This window comes from Quercus suber, unplaced genomic scaffold, assembly GCF_002906115.3.
Source record: "Quercus suber isolate HL8 unplaced genomic scaffold, Cork oak 2.0 scaffold_327, whole genome shotgun sequence".
NCBI lineage: Eukaryota > Viridiplantae > Streptophyta > Magnoliopsida > Fagales > Fagaceae > Quercus > Quercus suber.
In genome coordinates, this window is record NW_027069780.1 from 127,313 (window position 1) to 142,424 (window position 15,112).

A 15,112-nucleotide genomic window follows, 5' to 3' on the forward strand; every position below is an offset into this window, starting at 1 on the left:
TTGTAAAAATGAAAACTGAAACATAAATCAATTACAAGGAAAACTGTGATACACGTCATTTTTGCATATGTTTGGACTTTGGATGTGGGGAGATGGGGAGATAGGAGAGGAAAGGGAAGGGTCATCATCAAAGGGTAAGGGCCTAAACAGGGCTTACAATGACCACCCAGAATATCTACATAAACGGTTATTACATCAACAAAAGTTACAAAACTATCATGTACCTCTCTGCTTCAAGAAACTTTCTTAATCACTTCGAGGGAGTTCCAAATATATACCAAGGTTTTCAATACTGTCTGAAAGTAAGATTCAACCGGCCAGGCCGGAGTTTTGTTTCTTCAAGCAAGGACTTTGGTGCACTGTTTGGGTGAATGGCTGTAACACCATGAAAAATATGCCTAGATTTTCCACCGAATATAAGAACATCTCCGGATTCCAACACAACCTTGTCTGCCTTGTCAACATCCCTCTGATCACCATATAAGAAGTCTGCCTTGTCACCAATGGAAAAAGAGACCACAGGTAAACCGTTAGCAAGACTTTCTTGGCTTTCATCGCGATCCTGCATGGAATTGAAGTCATTAGCTGTCATAGGAACTTCACAAACTCATAGTTAACGTGGAGTCTAGAGAATGCCAGTTATGGATGAATAATTCATGAAAAACTAAACATAATCAAGGAAGGAAGAATTTCCAAGAATAGAAATTGCAAAGAAATTGATAAGTCAGATTATATGGGTAAGGCACACCTGATGGAGACCAAGTCGACCATTTTCAGAGTAATAATTTACAAGACAAATGTTTGGTGACATCCAGGGAAGTATGCTTTCTACATTGCTTGATTTGGAATTTTTCTGAATAAGGGAATGGGAATCTTCAATTGATTTTTTGACCAACTGATAGAATTCAGCAGGTATAGCGGGTGGTTTAGCCTCATCAACTGGGCGGTGATCTCCATAGTTACCTGTCTCAGGGTCCCAATTTTTACCAAGGCACATCATCTTCAACCGCAGCTTTGCTCCATCACGGTAACCTGGTTGGTAGAAACCTCCAGGACCCAGACCAAGGTCTCGGCATTTTTTTACTATTTTGACCTGATCACTGAACGATATGTAACTCTTTAGAAGGACCAACCCAGCCCTCAACACAAATCCATTTTGCCCCTCCAGGGAGGACTTGATTTCGTTCCGCCTTTCTCTATTCTGTACATGTAAAGGAGGTTTGAGAATTACAGTTTTCTCAGATTTGGTTGGGCAGAGATCAAAAGAGTCAAGCATTGCGGAGTGCTCTGAATGTTCTAAATTTTTATGGCCTGCAGAATTTTTTGGATCCTTGCTTGAAGAAGGCTCATATTTTCCAGCAGATACAGAGAGGAGCTGACTCTCAACCTGGACGGAAATTTTCAACTTGGATTCCATGTCCACCTCCAAACTGGCTCCTTTGTTTGAAGGAGCTGCTTGGTGCGGGAGATCATCCTGTAATGTTATGCTATCAGCAGTCCCCCCACTTAAGATTTTCCCTGCATCCAAGTCCTCAGAATCAGACCGCCCAGACAATTGAGGAAAATCCTCTTTATGGGCTGAATCTGGAGTACCCATGCACTTGAATTGATTTGATTTACTGCCTACACTCTCTGGTGAATTTTTTCCTTGTTGAGACCTCACTGTATTAGCAAAACCATCTTTTCCAGCAGATACAGAGAGGAGCTGACTCTCAACCTGGACGGAAATTTTCAACTTGGATTCCATGTCCACCTCCAAACTGGCTCCTTTGTTGGAAGGAGCTGCTTGGTGCGGGAGATCATCCTGTAATGTTATGCTATCAGCAGTCCCCCCACTTAAGATTTTCCCTGCATCCAAGTCCTCAGAATCAGACCGCCCAGACAATTGAGGAAAATCCTCTTTATGGGCTGAATCTGGAGTACCCATGCACTTGAATTGATTTGATTTACTGCCTACACTCTCTGGTGAATTTTTTCCTTGTTGAGACCTCACTGTATTAGCAAAACCATCTTTACCACCATGTGAATGCCGCCCCTGCCGGTTTTTGCTAAGTTTGGGTTTATACTCGGAGTTCTTTGGAACACTACCCTGTGACATTTGCTGCGAATTATTCCTTTTGCCTGTGGAGGATCCATCCTCACCACCAACAGTCTCCCCAGCAAGTCTGTCTGCTCCAACCTGTAGTTCGTATAATACAAAACGTAAAACAAACTCAAGGTTAATCAAAACCAATTACCCAAACTCAAATCCCATAAACACTCATAAACTCAAGCGATAAGTAATGGAAAGAGAATGCAACCTGTAGTTCGTAAAATACAGTAAATAAAACAAACCCCAAGTTTAATCAAACCAATTACTCAAACTCAAATCCCATAAACGTAAAATCAATTGATGAATAATGGAAAGAGAATACAAACAGGACAATGAATTTGCTTCAAGCATATATTCTCGGTACTTAATTTCAAGTGACTTCAAACAATGACCAGCACCTGAAACCCTGCCCCCCAAAATGACAACAATACCAGACAGCTGAGAAATTGAGGTGTTATCCAAGATGGAAACAAAACTATCAAATTCACCATAAGTAAATAAAATGAGTGTAACACTTCTCAATCTTCCTTAATACCAAATTCCTGTGTGTGTGTATATATAAATTGGATAACACAACCTGGAATTTCTGTTGTATTTATCTTATATAAACATTAAAAACTGACACAGTCACACAAAAGCTGTAACACATAACATATATCATATCACATTTGTAATGAAATTATCCCTATCATGCCACGTAAATATTGTATAATCCAATCATTACACAATCATAATTACATAAATTCCAAAATTTTGACACATTACACAATAATTAGACAATCATAACCAACTTTTCTTACATATTCAACTTGGGTCTATTTCAAATCTTTCACAATATTCCTTAAACCAATCCAACAATGACAAAAACCCATATCTCAAATTTGCAACTTTTTACATAAACATGTCACAATTCACATCATAATAAGTAAATAAATAAATAAATAAATAAAATTAACCAATAACCGTACATTTCCCATATATCATAACACCTTCAACAAAAAGAGAAATCACAGATTCTACAAAGACTCTTATCTTTTTCATAAAATAAAAAATAATGGGAAAAAGGGTGTGGCACAGTTACAGGGCTGTGACGATGCACTGAACCACCAGTCTCTTTTTTAACCCAATTGGCTCTGGTGCTCTTAGCTCTGCCATGGCCAGTTCCACAATGCATGTTTGTTTTGGTGGTTGTGATTATTTGCTTTTATTGAAAGGGAAAGTTTGAGACTTTTTGAGTGTTTGATGATCTTTGATGATGATGATGATTAACACAAACTCTGCTCTGGGTTGGCTGAGTTTGTGTGTGTGAGAGAGATAGAGTCAGTCACAGAGAGTAAAGTTTTGTTTTTGAAAATTCACAGAGTAAAGTAGAGGATGGTGTTATATAACTTGAAGCAGAAGGAAAAGGAAAGGAAGAAGGTGAAGGGTTTTAAACCGTTTTCTCTTCTCCAGACCAAGGGGCTAAGAATCTAATAAATAAGTGATTTCTTTTTATAAAAAAATTTATGTGAAAATAAGGGATGTTTTAAAAAAGTTAATCCTTTCTGTCCAGCTTAAATTCTAAAATTTTAAGGGAATATTATTTATATGTATTTTTATAAATAAATAAAATACTTCAAATAAAATATTAAAATTTGATTTTTCAAATAAACCAAATCAAATAATGGAGCATTCTACAGTAGAAACTGTAGAATGACCCATCAAATTATAAGGTGTTATTAAAGTTATGAAAATGTATTTATTAATTTTTAAAATTGGAAAAAGATTTAAGGATAATTTTAAAATAAAAGTAGTAATGTAAGCCCTTTTTTTCCTTTTTCAACTTTTCTTCCTTATTTTTTCTTTACTCAAATGTAGTGTTCAAGCATCTTTATAAAAAATATTTTTTTTTAAAAATGTAGGGTTAAGGTTTTATCAATATAGTGTCAAAGTATTTTTTTTGTTAAAAGCAAAGTGTAGTCCTTTACAAAACTCTCTGTGAAAAGTGATAGTAAGGATTCTCTAAAAGTTTATGCTACCATATGGTTAGACACAATTAATGATGATATAATACATCTTGACTTAACAAAATTTACTCAATACAACGCAATCGAAAAAACTACATAAGCGAATATATATATATAAGGGATCAAGACCCTCTTGTAACTTAATTGGTACCTCTTGAATGCCACCATGTGAATGCCACTCCTGCCTGTTTTTGCTACCAAATTTGGGTTTATACTCAAAGTACTTTGGAACACTACCATGTGATATTTGCTGCGAATTATTCCTTTTGCTTATGGAGGATCCATCCTTACCACCAACAGTCTCCTCAGCGAGTCTATCTGCTCCAATCTGTAGTTCGTATAATACAATAAATAAAACAAGCCCAAGGTTAATCGAAACCAATTTCTCAAACTCAGATCCAATAAACACTCAGAAAATCAAGCGATAAATAATGGAAAGAGAATATGACCCGTAGTTCATACAATAAATAAGTAAACCCCAAGTTTAATCAAAACCAATTACTCAAGCTCAACTCCCATAAACACTCATAAAATCAACTGATAAATAATGGAAATAGAATACAAAGAGGATAATCAATTTGCCTCAAGCATACATTCTCAGTACAGCAACTTCAAACAATGACCAGCACCCAAAACCCCCCAAAATAACAGCAATACCAGACAGCTTAGGAATTGAGTTTTTGTCCAAGATGGAAACAGAACTATCAAATTCACCATAAGTAAATAAAATGAGTAATAACAAATTTCTGTGTATATATTTAAACTGGATAACACACAACCTGGAATATCTGTAGGATTTATCACATATAGACATTAAAAACTTCCGCAGTAATGCGAAAGCTGTAACACATAACATATATCATATATGACATTTGTAATGAAATTCTCATATTATGCCAGATAAATATTGTGTAATCCAATCAGTACACAATCATAATTACATAAATTCCAGAATTTTCACACATTACACAATCATGGCCAAATTTTCTTACTTACTAAACCCACACCATCCTTTTCTATTCAAATATTCAACTTGGGTCTTTTGCAAATCTTTCACAATATTCCTTAAACTAATTCAACAATGACAAAAAACCCATATCTCAAATTTGCAACTATTTACATAAACATGTAACATTTTCACATCATAATCAAAATATTAACCACTAACTGTACATTTCCCATATATCAAAACACCTTCAACAAAATGAGAGATCACAAATTCTACAAAGACTGCATTTTTTCCATGCCAAAATTCTACAATAAGAAAAAAAAAATGGGAAAAGGGGTGTGGTAAAATTACAGGGCTGTGACGATGCACTGAATCACCAGTCTCCTTTTGAACCCATTTGGGCACTGAATCACCGTTCTCCTTATGAACCCATTTGGCTCCAGTGCTCCTAGGTCTGCCACGGCCAGTTCCACGACGCATGTTTGTTTTGGTGGGGTTGCTTTTATTAGGCGCAGAATGAAGGTGGATGAATCAGTGAAAGGGAAAGCTTGAGACTTTTTCAGTGTTTGATGATCTTTGATGATGATGATGAAGAACCCAAACTCTACTCTGGGTTGGCTGAGATTTTGTGTTTGTGAGAGAGAGAGAGAGAGAGTCAGTCACAGATAGTAAAGTTTAAAGTCTTGTTTTTGAAAATTCAGAGAGAGTAAAGTGGAGGATGGTATAATATAACTTGGAGGAGAAGGAAAGGAAAGGAAAAAGCTGAAGAGTTTCAAAACTTTTTGAGCTGTTTGGTAGATTAATTTGAGTAATGTTATTTATATTTTTTTAAAATATGTATAAGTAAAAAAGTGTGTAAAGATATGTATAATCTATATAATAACTAATAGCCGGAACATTTGACTTTTTGTTGACTACTCCTCATTACGCCGCGAGGCTGTATAAATTACCAACACGTTTACATTTTTAAAAACTCGAAACATTGTGCCTTTTTGTTTGGTGGTTTTTGTGAAACATTTAAATTTTCTTAGATAAGATACATCTTTTGGTAAAGAGATATATTTCTTCCCAAAAGACATGAAGAAGTTTATAAATATTGATACTCCGCATTCATTTGTTACACAATTTACATTATCTCTCTATCAGTTTTGGTGATCCCCACCTAACGGAATTACCATTCATATTGTAGGATCCAATAATGGTATCCGAGCGGGTTCTTGATGCAATTTTTTAATAAGATTGTATCAATCATGGTTTCATTGTGGAAAATCCGTGTGACTGTTGAGGATTAAGTTATCTATGGCAACGAGAGAAAATAGTACGTAAGGGTTTTAAAACTTTTTTGTCTCCACTAGAACAAGGTCTAAGAATAAGAATCTATTTTCCTGTCCAGCTTAAAGGATGTGAAGTTTGAACAAGAAATCTATTTTCCTGTCCAGCTTAAATTTCTAAGGAAATATTATTATTTAGGTTTTTTTTTTTTAATGGAAGTTAAATAGTATTATTTAAAATGAAAAATTATGAGTTTTCAAAATTTCAAAACTCAAATTTAAGAATTGATTTCCCAAATAAAATCAAATAATGGAGCATTCTATAGTAGAGTAACCCATCAACTTATAATATATTGATAGACATGAGGTGTTATTAAGGAAGTTATGAATGCAGAGGTATATCTCTAAGTATAAATGCTTATATAAATGTTTATAAGGTGTGGAGGGAAAGGGCTGGAGTTTAAGTTTTTAGGAAGGAATTTTACACATATATATACTTAGATTAGGCTAGACTAGAAATTCTATCTTGTATTAAAAAAAATGTATTTATTGATTTATAAAATTAGACAAACATTTAGGGATAAAATAAAATGATTTAGTTAATGTATGCCCTTAGTGTTGGGCTCTATGGAGCCTCTTTTTTTTTTAGAAAAATTTCTGTGGAGCATAACTGTATTTGATATGAATTATGACACAATTCAATATAAAAAATGTTACGGTTTTTAATGAGCCAAGTCGAAACGCTCATGGACAAGCCTCCTTGGGGTCCCTTTTTAGCCCATTATAAATCTTGTGTGCATGATTGAAAAACTATTGTTTTGGAAATTAAAGTTTTGTTTATTGTTTTGAGACCAAAAAAAAATAAAAAATAAAATCATTTTTTTCCCAACATTTTGAGGTCACAATTAATTTAGTCTCTACATTTTAGTAACAATTAATTTGGTAGTAGTTAATTTGATCCTACTATTTTCAACTTGCAATAAATTTGATCCCTACCATTAACTCACTAACGAAAAATGTTTACATGTCAAAGAGTGTGCATAGTTGGCATATGTGGCGCTGACATGAAAGATAAAATAATAAAAATATCGTGTAATAAATATTTTAAAATGTTACCTCTGTATTTTTCTAATTTTAATATGCCATCATAATTTTAATAACAGAGATATATCATAGGCCAATTTCCAAAGATCCTTTAGCGATGCACAACGTCAGCTTGCTTGTCTTGGCAACCTCAGATCTCTTTGGCTATTCAAATGCAATCGTTTGAAAAACATCTTTTCATTGTCCATAGCGAGAGGTTTGGTTCAACTCCAACAATTAGAAATTGGATATTATGTTGACATGGAAGAAAATTTCCCAAAGGAAGGAGGAGATGAGCACGCATTTGACACCAGTCGAAGCTCCATGCGTGCTCCAACCTAGGACGATTCGATCAATATTCTCGCCTCACACCACCGTCCCCGTTCTTGCCTTGTGCCATCACTAGCCATTGAACCTCAACACCAAACGAATATCTCATCACAGCCACCCAATGAGCAAGTTGTTTCCTTTGTAATGGATTTTCTTTTGGTTGCTTGAGTTTGGAATATGGGGTTTTGAGGTTGATTTTAGATTCGTGGGTTTGGCGTTATGATTTGAGTTTTTGAGGTTTAAGGTGAAATTTGGCCCCTAAATGATCTGGGGTTTTGTATAAACAAATTTGGTTGGATTTGTCCTTGTCAAAGCCACTAGATTGTACTCAACACAAAGACACCAACCTGAAATGAGGGTGTCTTCTTCATTTGGGTTTTTTTTTCCTTTTTTTTTTTTTTGGTTTCTGTTTGGTTTCCGAGAAAGTTTGCTGGGGGAATTTGTTGAATTTTTTGTGCTCTAAAATTTCAATTTCCTATTGGTTATTTCAATTCCACGTGTTTCTCAATTGTATAGAGGTGAGATGTTGTGGAATGTATTTATGAATTCAAGGATTTAAGATAGAAAAATCAAGGTGATTTTGTGTTTGGTTGCCATGAAAATCAAAGAAAATCTGGGATTTCTAACTTTTTTTTTTTTTCCATCTTTAAAATTTGTGATTTTTTTTTTCAAAATAAATGCTTATGTGACATTTTAAAATATTTATTAAACAGTATTTTTATTATTTTATTTTTCACCTCAGCATGACATGTGCCAATAGTGCACCATGTAAACATTTTTTGTTAATGAGTTAATAGTAGAGACCAAATTAACTACAAATTGAAAATAGCAGGGACCAAATTGACTATGATCCTAAAATTTAGGAAGCAAAATGGAGTTTTCACCCAAAAAAAAAAAAATGTACTGCTGCATCTTGTATTTTTCCTGTAAATAGTAAAATTTCTACAATTCTATGAACATAGCCAAATTGCCAAACCACATAAATCTTTGTCTTGTGTGGTCATTTTATTTGGTGCATTTTTTTTTCTATTTTTTGCATCTCACATATTTGGGAATTTCATGTATATTCCCTACATTTAGAGCATACATTAATTATCTATTTTATGAAACCTTTTATAGAAAATTGAAAAAAAATGTCAAAAAGGTTAGTCATTTTTTAGTAATGCTACAGTTACAAACTATTTTCATTTATGTCTAACCTCTTATTGGTTAACCACTTATTTGGGATGTGGCTAACCTCTTATTGGTTTTCATTTATGTCTACCATTAATATAACTTTTTCATTTACCAATAATCACTCACCACATCAACAGTTTGTAAAATGTTTTGTAAAATAGTTCGTATATTTAACATTATTCATCATTTTTTTTTATTTCACATAAAAAATTTCCTAAAATAGTTTACTAACATGTAATCTAAAGGCATACATTAGTAAAACCCAAAATGAAATACTAGGAAAAGTGGCAAACTAAATGGAATGGAGCATGAACTAGTAATGTATACTCTCTTTTTTTTTCTTTTTTTTATAACTTTTCTTCCTTATTTTTCTTTACTCAAAGATAGGGTTAAAGTTTTTTTTCAGAATTGTGTCAAAGTATTTTTGTTAAATATAAATGTTACCCTTTATAGAAATCTATGCGGAAAGTGATAGTAAAGATTCTCTAAAAGTTTATGCTAACATATAGCCTAACATAATCAATGATGATATAACACATTGTGACTTAATAAAATTTACTCAATGTAACACAATTGAAAATTACATAAGTGAATATATAACCTACATATAAGAGGTTAAAGAGCCTTTTGTAATTTAACTAGTACCTTACCTTTTTGGCGTTTTCACAGGAGCCATCCGGAATTCAAAATCCCACATCCTTGTTGTATTTATTGAATCTATCAAAAAAATAAAACAAACAAAAATCCTAACAGATATAGGACTAATCCTAATAATCTTGTGTACGGGGAATGGTCCCCTGGCTTATAGTACAGCGCATGATCCCATTCCCATCGAACCTTTGGTCTTGGGCCAAACGCAATTTAAGGCCCAAGTTGAGCCCAAGTATCATGAGGAGTCCATCTTGTCTTGAATGTACCAGAGGCAAGCACCAGCCGATCAATTTTAACTTGATTGGAAGTGTGCTTGCTCAGGACATCCTGTGTTCTTTGCAGCCTGGTATTGCTTTGGGGAATATCACTGCCGAGCAATATTTTGGAGGCTGGAACCAGTTCCAATGCCATTACCACCGTTCCCAACAGAACATATTCTCGTTAGGAATAATTAGTTTGGACCCCACCCACACAAGTGAGACTAGAAAGCAATCATAACGCCTCCACCCACCTCAGGCTACAAATAAGAGAATGGAATGAGAAGAAGGGGTTGGCAATTCTGGAGAGAGAGAGAGAGAGAGAGAGAGAGCAAATTAGTAAAACTAGGGGAGAGAGTAACACAGAGAGGAAAGTAAGAGAGAGAGAGAGAGAGAGAGAGAGAGAGCAAATTAGTAAAACTAGGGGAGAGAGTAACACAGAGAGGAAAGTAAGAGAGAGAGAGAGAGAGAGAGAGAGAGAGAGCAAATTAGTAAAACTAGGGGAGAGAGTAACACAGAGAGGAAAGTAAGAGAGAGAGAGAGAGAGAGAGAGAGAGAGAGCAAATTAGTAAAACTAGGGGAGAGAGTAACACAGAGAGGAAAGTAAGAGAGAGAGAGAGAGAGAGAGAGAGAGAGAGCAAATTAGTAAAACTAGGGGAGAGAGTAACACAGAGAGGAAAGTAAGAGAGAGAGAGAGAGAGAGAGAGAGAGAGAGCAAATTAGTAAAACTAGGGGAGAGAGTAACACAGAGAGGAAAGTAAGGGTGTTTATTAGGGTTAAGGGAAGTTAGAGTGTCACTTGGGGTGGAACTGCCCTTAGTAGGAAACACTAAGCCCACTCTATAAGTAAATTGTGAGCCCAATCCTAGACCTGGTCCTTTAGGGCGAGGTTGGGTACGTACAATTGAAGAGTAACACAAAGAGGAAAGTAAGGGTGTTCACTGGGGTTAAGGGAAGTTAGAATGTCACTTAGGGTGGAATTGCCCTTAGTAGGAAACACTAGGCCCACTCTATAAGTAAATTGTGAGCCTAATCCTAGGCCCGGTCCTTTAGGCCGAGGTTGGGTATATACACCTTGTTAACACAATAAAAAATAAAATAAAAAAATCATTGATATATTTCTCCATAATATTAAACTAACCCAAGAGGTGCCAAAAGCCATACTAATAATCTTGCTAACACAATGAAAAGAGTCATTGATTTATTTCTCTATCATATTAAACTAACCTAAGAGATGCTATGAGTTCTAGTTAGCTTAATTGGTAAAGTCTCTGATGGTTGAATAAGAACTCTGTGGTTTAATCATCGCTTACACCAAAAACTAATTGGTGTTTTGGTTTAATGATATAGAACTATTATTAAAAGTGGATGCTATAGGTTGAAACTCTCTTAAAAAAAAATAAAAAAAAAATAAAAACCCTAAGAGATGCTAAGAGACTTGTAATTCAATTCGTTACTACCTCATGGTATTTCTAAAACATCTATGATTCAAATCCACCCTCCCTGTTGTGACTATCGAATTATTGCTACAACAATAACAACAACAAAAACTAATAGGTCATTCGTAAGCCCGTGCTAAAAGTTTTATATATTTAAATGATGACAAACCACAAGAGAAAATGTACTTGTTATTTTAGTATCGTACTTAAAAGCAGTTTGTAATCCATATAGCCAAGAATCTTAATGTTCAATGGTATTACCAAGTTCTTCTAATGTTAATATTTTAGGTTCAAATCTTTCGTACCCTATTTGTTGTAACTTGCAAGGAAAAAGAAAGTACATTAGTTAACATAATAAAATGAAAATTCATATGCATAGGGGTTACATTAAAATAATGCCTAAATATTTGATTTAATAAAATTTAAAACTTATAATATGCATGATAATCTTCTCTCTCTCTCTCTCTCTCTCTCTCTCTCTCTCTCTCTCTCTCTCTATATATATATATATATATATATATATAAAGTTATTTGATCTTCCCTTAATTGTAAGTCAAATAAAAATATGAAAATTTAGGTTTTTAAGATTTTCATTAAATTTATTGGTAAAAATATAATTTTCAAATAATAGTCATAAAAGGAAAAGAAAAAAAATTAATAATTAATACCGTGGGAAGACTTTCGTCTCAGCCCTCAATCAGATATTGTCCTTTTTGGAAATAGCGTTGAGCCTTAGTCCTCAAAGATTTGTTCAATCTCACATCGGGGAGAGACGCCTCCCACTCATGCCTTATAAGCCTTTGGCCTAAGGATGAGTGGGAGGCGTCTCTCCCCGATATGAGATTGAACAAATCCTTAAGGACTAAGGCTCAATGTGCCTTTTTGTGGGAGGACTTTCGTCTTGACCTCCAATCAGGTATTGTCCTCTTTAGAAATGGCGTTGAGCCTTAGTACTTAAGGATTTGTTCAATCCCACATCGGGGAGAGACGCCTCCCACTCATGCCTTATAAGCCTTTGGCCTAAGAATAAGTGTATCACTATTACACAGACGAAAGTCCTCCCACAAATACATTTCTTAAAAACCCATTATCTATAAAAGTAAAATTTCACACCCTTATAATATCATAAATAAAGCCAACTTCCTTTTTTTTTTAATTGGAAAATTACACTTTTCTACTATGACTATGATTACACTTAAACATTTGAATTATTGAAACAGATGGTCAACCGCTTAATTTTAAAAATATATTAAACTTACCTTCTACTAAATGTTTTGCTGTTAATTACGGATTATGATGGAATTAAGCAATGAAGGACTAATTTACCATTTTGATGTCTATCTTGAAGAGAGGAGTAAAATGGTCTTTTAATATTAAATTCTATCATACTTAATACAAAAATAGACAGTGGGAGGACATTGAAACTGTAGGGACTCAATTTGGATTTGACCCTGAGTATGAATGAGTTTTCAGCCCAACAAACCCAAACAATAAATTTGTAGAGAGTGGGTTGAAAGTTTAGGCGCTGACCGTCGTTCACCAAGCATGAACTCTCTTTTATTAAAAAATACTTAGAATTTATTTACAACTGGGGGGATGCTCCTCGGCCCGTGGCCGAGGAGCCCCTTTCCTTTTTCTTCTTTTTTCCCCCTCTCCTTTCTTACTTTACTTGCTTTTCTTATATAGTCTTCATCTTCCTATCTCCTTCTTCCATCTGTTGATCATCCATTCGCCTCTCTTCTGGCCGTCCGTCCCATCAGAGGCCTTATCAGTACTCAAGTGGTTCACTCTGATCAACGTTGCCCTGCTAAGGGGTTATATCCCTATTAATGTGGCCAGAGGGGTTAGGTAAATGCATTAAGTGTGAATGTGACAGCTCGCTCTGGGCTTGTCCCTTCCCAAAAATTATCCTTAGTATGCCGAGGACGAAAAGGTCCTCGACGTGGGTCAAAAAAGAGGCTTTCCCCAACTTAGCCTTGGATGGTCAGTCTTCCTCGGCGCCGGCCTTGGGCCTACTACGCGATGGGCTGAGGCTGTTAGGCCCACGGGCCCCACAATAGCCCCTCAAAACCCTGCTGCACGTTCCCTCGGACGGGGAGGAGGGTTTTGATACCTACGGGCCCTCTAGACGAATCGCCCCACTTCGGTTCGTGCTAATGCTGGCGACCTTTCGACTGCCCGATGTGCGTTTTTTGCGTTTCAAGACTTAATGTGTACCCACATTAAATTTTGGCGGCACCACGTTTCCCACTTTCAATGGTGTGATGATAATTGTTCGGTGGGGATCTCCTGCTTTTATGGGCAGGCAGTTACATTTGGGGAACCTAAGGGGGAGTATAAGTACCTGTTTGAACTACCTGGTTTCCTCATTTTCGCGCTTACAACCATTAATGCGTATGATTTGAATCTAGTTCAACTTGCACACTACCTGAAGAGAATCGTCATATTTCTGTAAGTCTTCTTCTTCCAGTGACCCCAAATTTCCTTGATTCTACTCCTTCTTTTCTTCTTCTGAAACTTTTAGTCGTCCTTGGGGAATGGGTAAGTTTAAGAAGTTGGTTGAGTCCGACGAGATGATGAACAAATTCATTGTTGACTATGGGATACCCAATAATGTGAGTTTGAAGTATTGTGAAGAAGGGGAGTATAAGACAAGCCCAAGATTAATCAAAACCAATTTCTCAAACTCAGATCCCATAAACACTAATAAAATCAAGCAATAAATAATGGAAAGAGAATATGACCTGTAGTTCGTACAATAAATAAATAAACCCCAAGTTTAATCAAAACCAATTACTCAAACTTAACTCCATAAACACTCATAAAATCAATTGATAAATAATGGAAATAAAATACAAAGAGGATAATCAATTTGCTTCAAGCATATATTCTTAGTACAGCAACTTCAAACAATGACCAACACCCAAAACCCTGACCCCCAAAATGACAACAATACCAGACAGCTTAGGAATTGAGTTTTTGTCAAAGATGGAAACAAAACTATCAAATTCACCAAAAGTTTATAAAATGAGTGTAATATTTCTCAATCTTCCTTAATAACAAATTTTTGTGTGTATATATTTAAACTGGATAACACAACCTGGAATTTCTGTAGGATTTATCACATATAGACATTAAAAACTTACACAGTAACGCAAAGGTTGTAACACATAACACATATCATATATGACATTTGTAATGAAATTCTCATATTATGCCAGATAAAAATTGTGTAATCCAATCAGTACACAATCATAGTTACATAAATTCCAGAATTTTCACACATTACACAATCATGACCAAATTTTCTTACTTACTAAACCCACACCATCCTTTTCAATTCAAATATTCAACTTGGGTCTTTTGCAAATCTTTCACAATATTCCTTAAACTAATCCAACAATGACAAAACCCCATATCTCAAATTTGGAACTTTTTACATAAACATGTCACATTTCACATCATAATCAAAATATTAACCACTAACTGTACATTTCCCATATATCAAAACACCTTCAGCAAAATGAGAAATCACAAATTCTACAAAGACTGCATTTTTTCCATGCTAAAATTCTACAATAAGAAAAAAAAAAAGGGAAAAGGGGTGTGGTAAAATTACAAGGCTGTGACAATGCACTGAATCACCGGTCTCCTTTTGAACCCATTTGACTCCGGTGCTCCTAGCCCTGCCACGGCCAATTCCACGACGCATGTTTGTTTTGGTGGGGTTGCTTTTATTGGGCGCAGAATGAAGGTGGATGAATCAATGAAAGGGAAAGTTTGAGACTTTTGAGTGTTTGATGATCTTTGATGATGATGATAATGATGATGATGAAGAACCCAAACTCTACTCTGGGTT

At 35.1% G+C, this 15,112-nt stretch overlaps 1 protein-coding gene across 1 annotated transcript; it reads right to left on the bottom strand.

Moving 5' to 3' along the window:
* Positions 1 to 5,669, bottom strand: LOC112013105 (uncharacterized). Its single transcript, XM_065783064.1, has 4 exons — positions 5,399 to 5,669; positions 4,250 to 4,426; positions 749 to 2,179; positions 1 to 562 (listed from the first exon to the last, which is right to left on the bottom strand). The coding sequence occupies exons 1-4, from the start codon at positions 5,525 to 5,527 to the stop codon at positions 287 to 289; spliced, it is 2,013 nt and encodes a 670-aa protein (XP_065639136.1). The 5' UTR covers positions 5,528 to 5,669; the 3' UTR covers positions 1 to 286.
* Positions 5,670 to 15,112: the final 9,443 nt, after the last annotated feature.

What these genes read in the sequence shown, in the direction of transcription:
- LOC112013105 (XM_065783064.1), bottom strand. Translation starts at nt 5,527, where the DNA reads ATGCGTCGTGGAACTGGCCGTGGCAGACCTAGGAGCACTGGAGCCAAA. An exon ending in CACATGGTGGCATTCAAGAG is followed by an intron (nt 2,180 to 4,249) that starts GTACCAATTAAG and finishes TACGAACTACAG; the next exon opens with GTTGGAGCAGACAGACTTGC. An exon ending in GTCGACTTGGTCTCCATCAG is followed by an intron (nt 563 to 748) that starts GTGTGCCTTACC and finishes AATTCCATGCAG; the next exon opens with GATCGCGATGAAAGCCAAGA.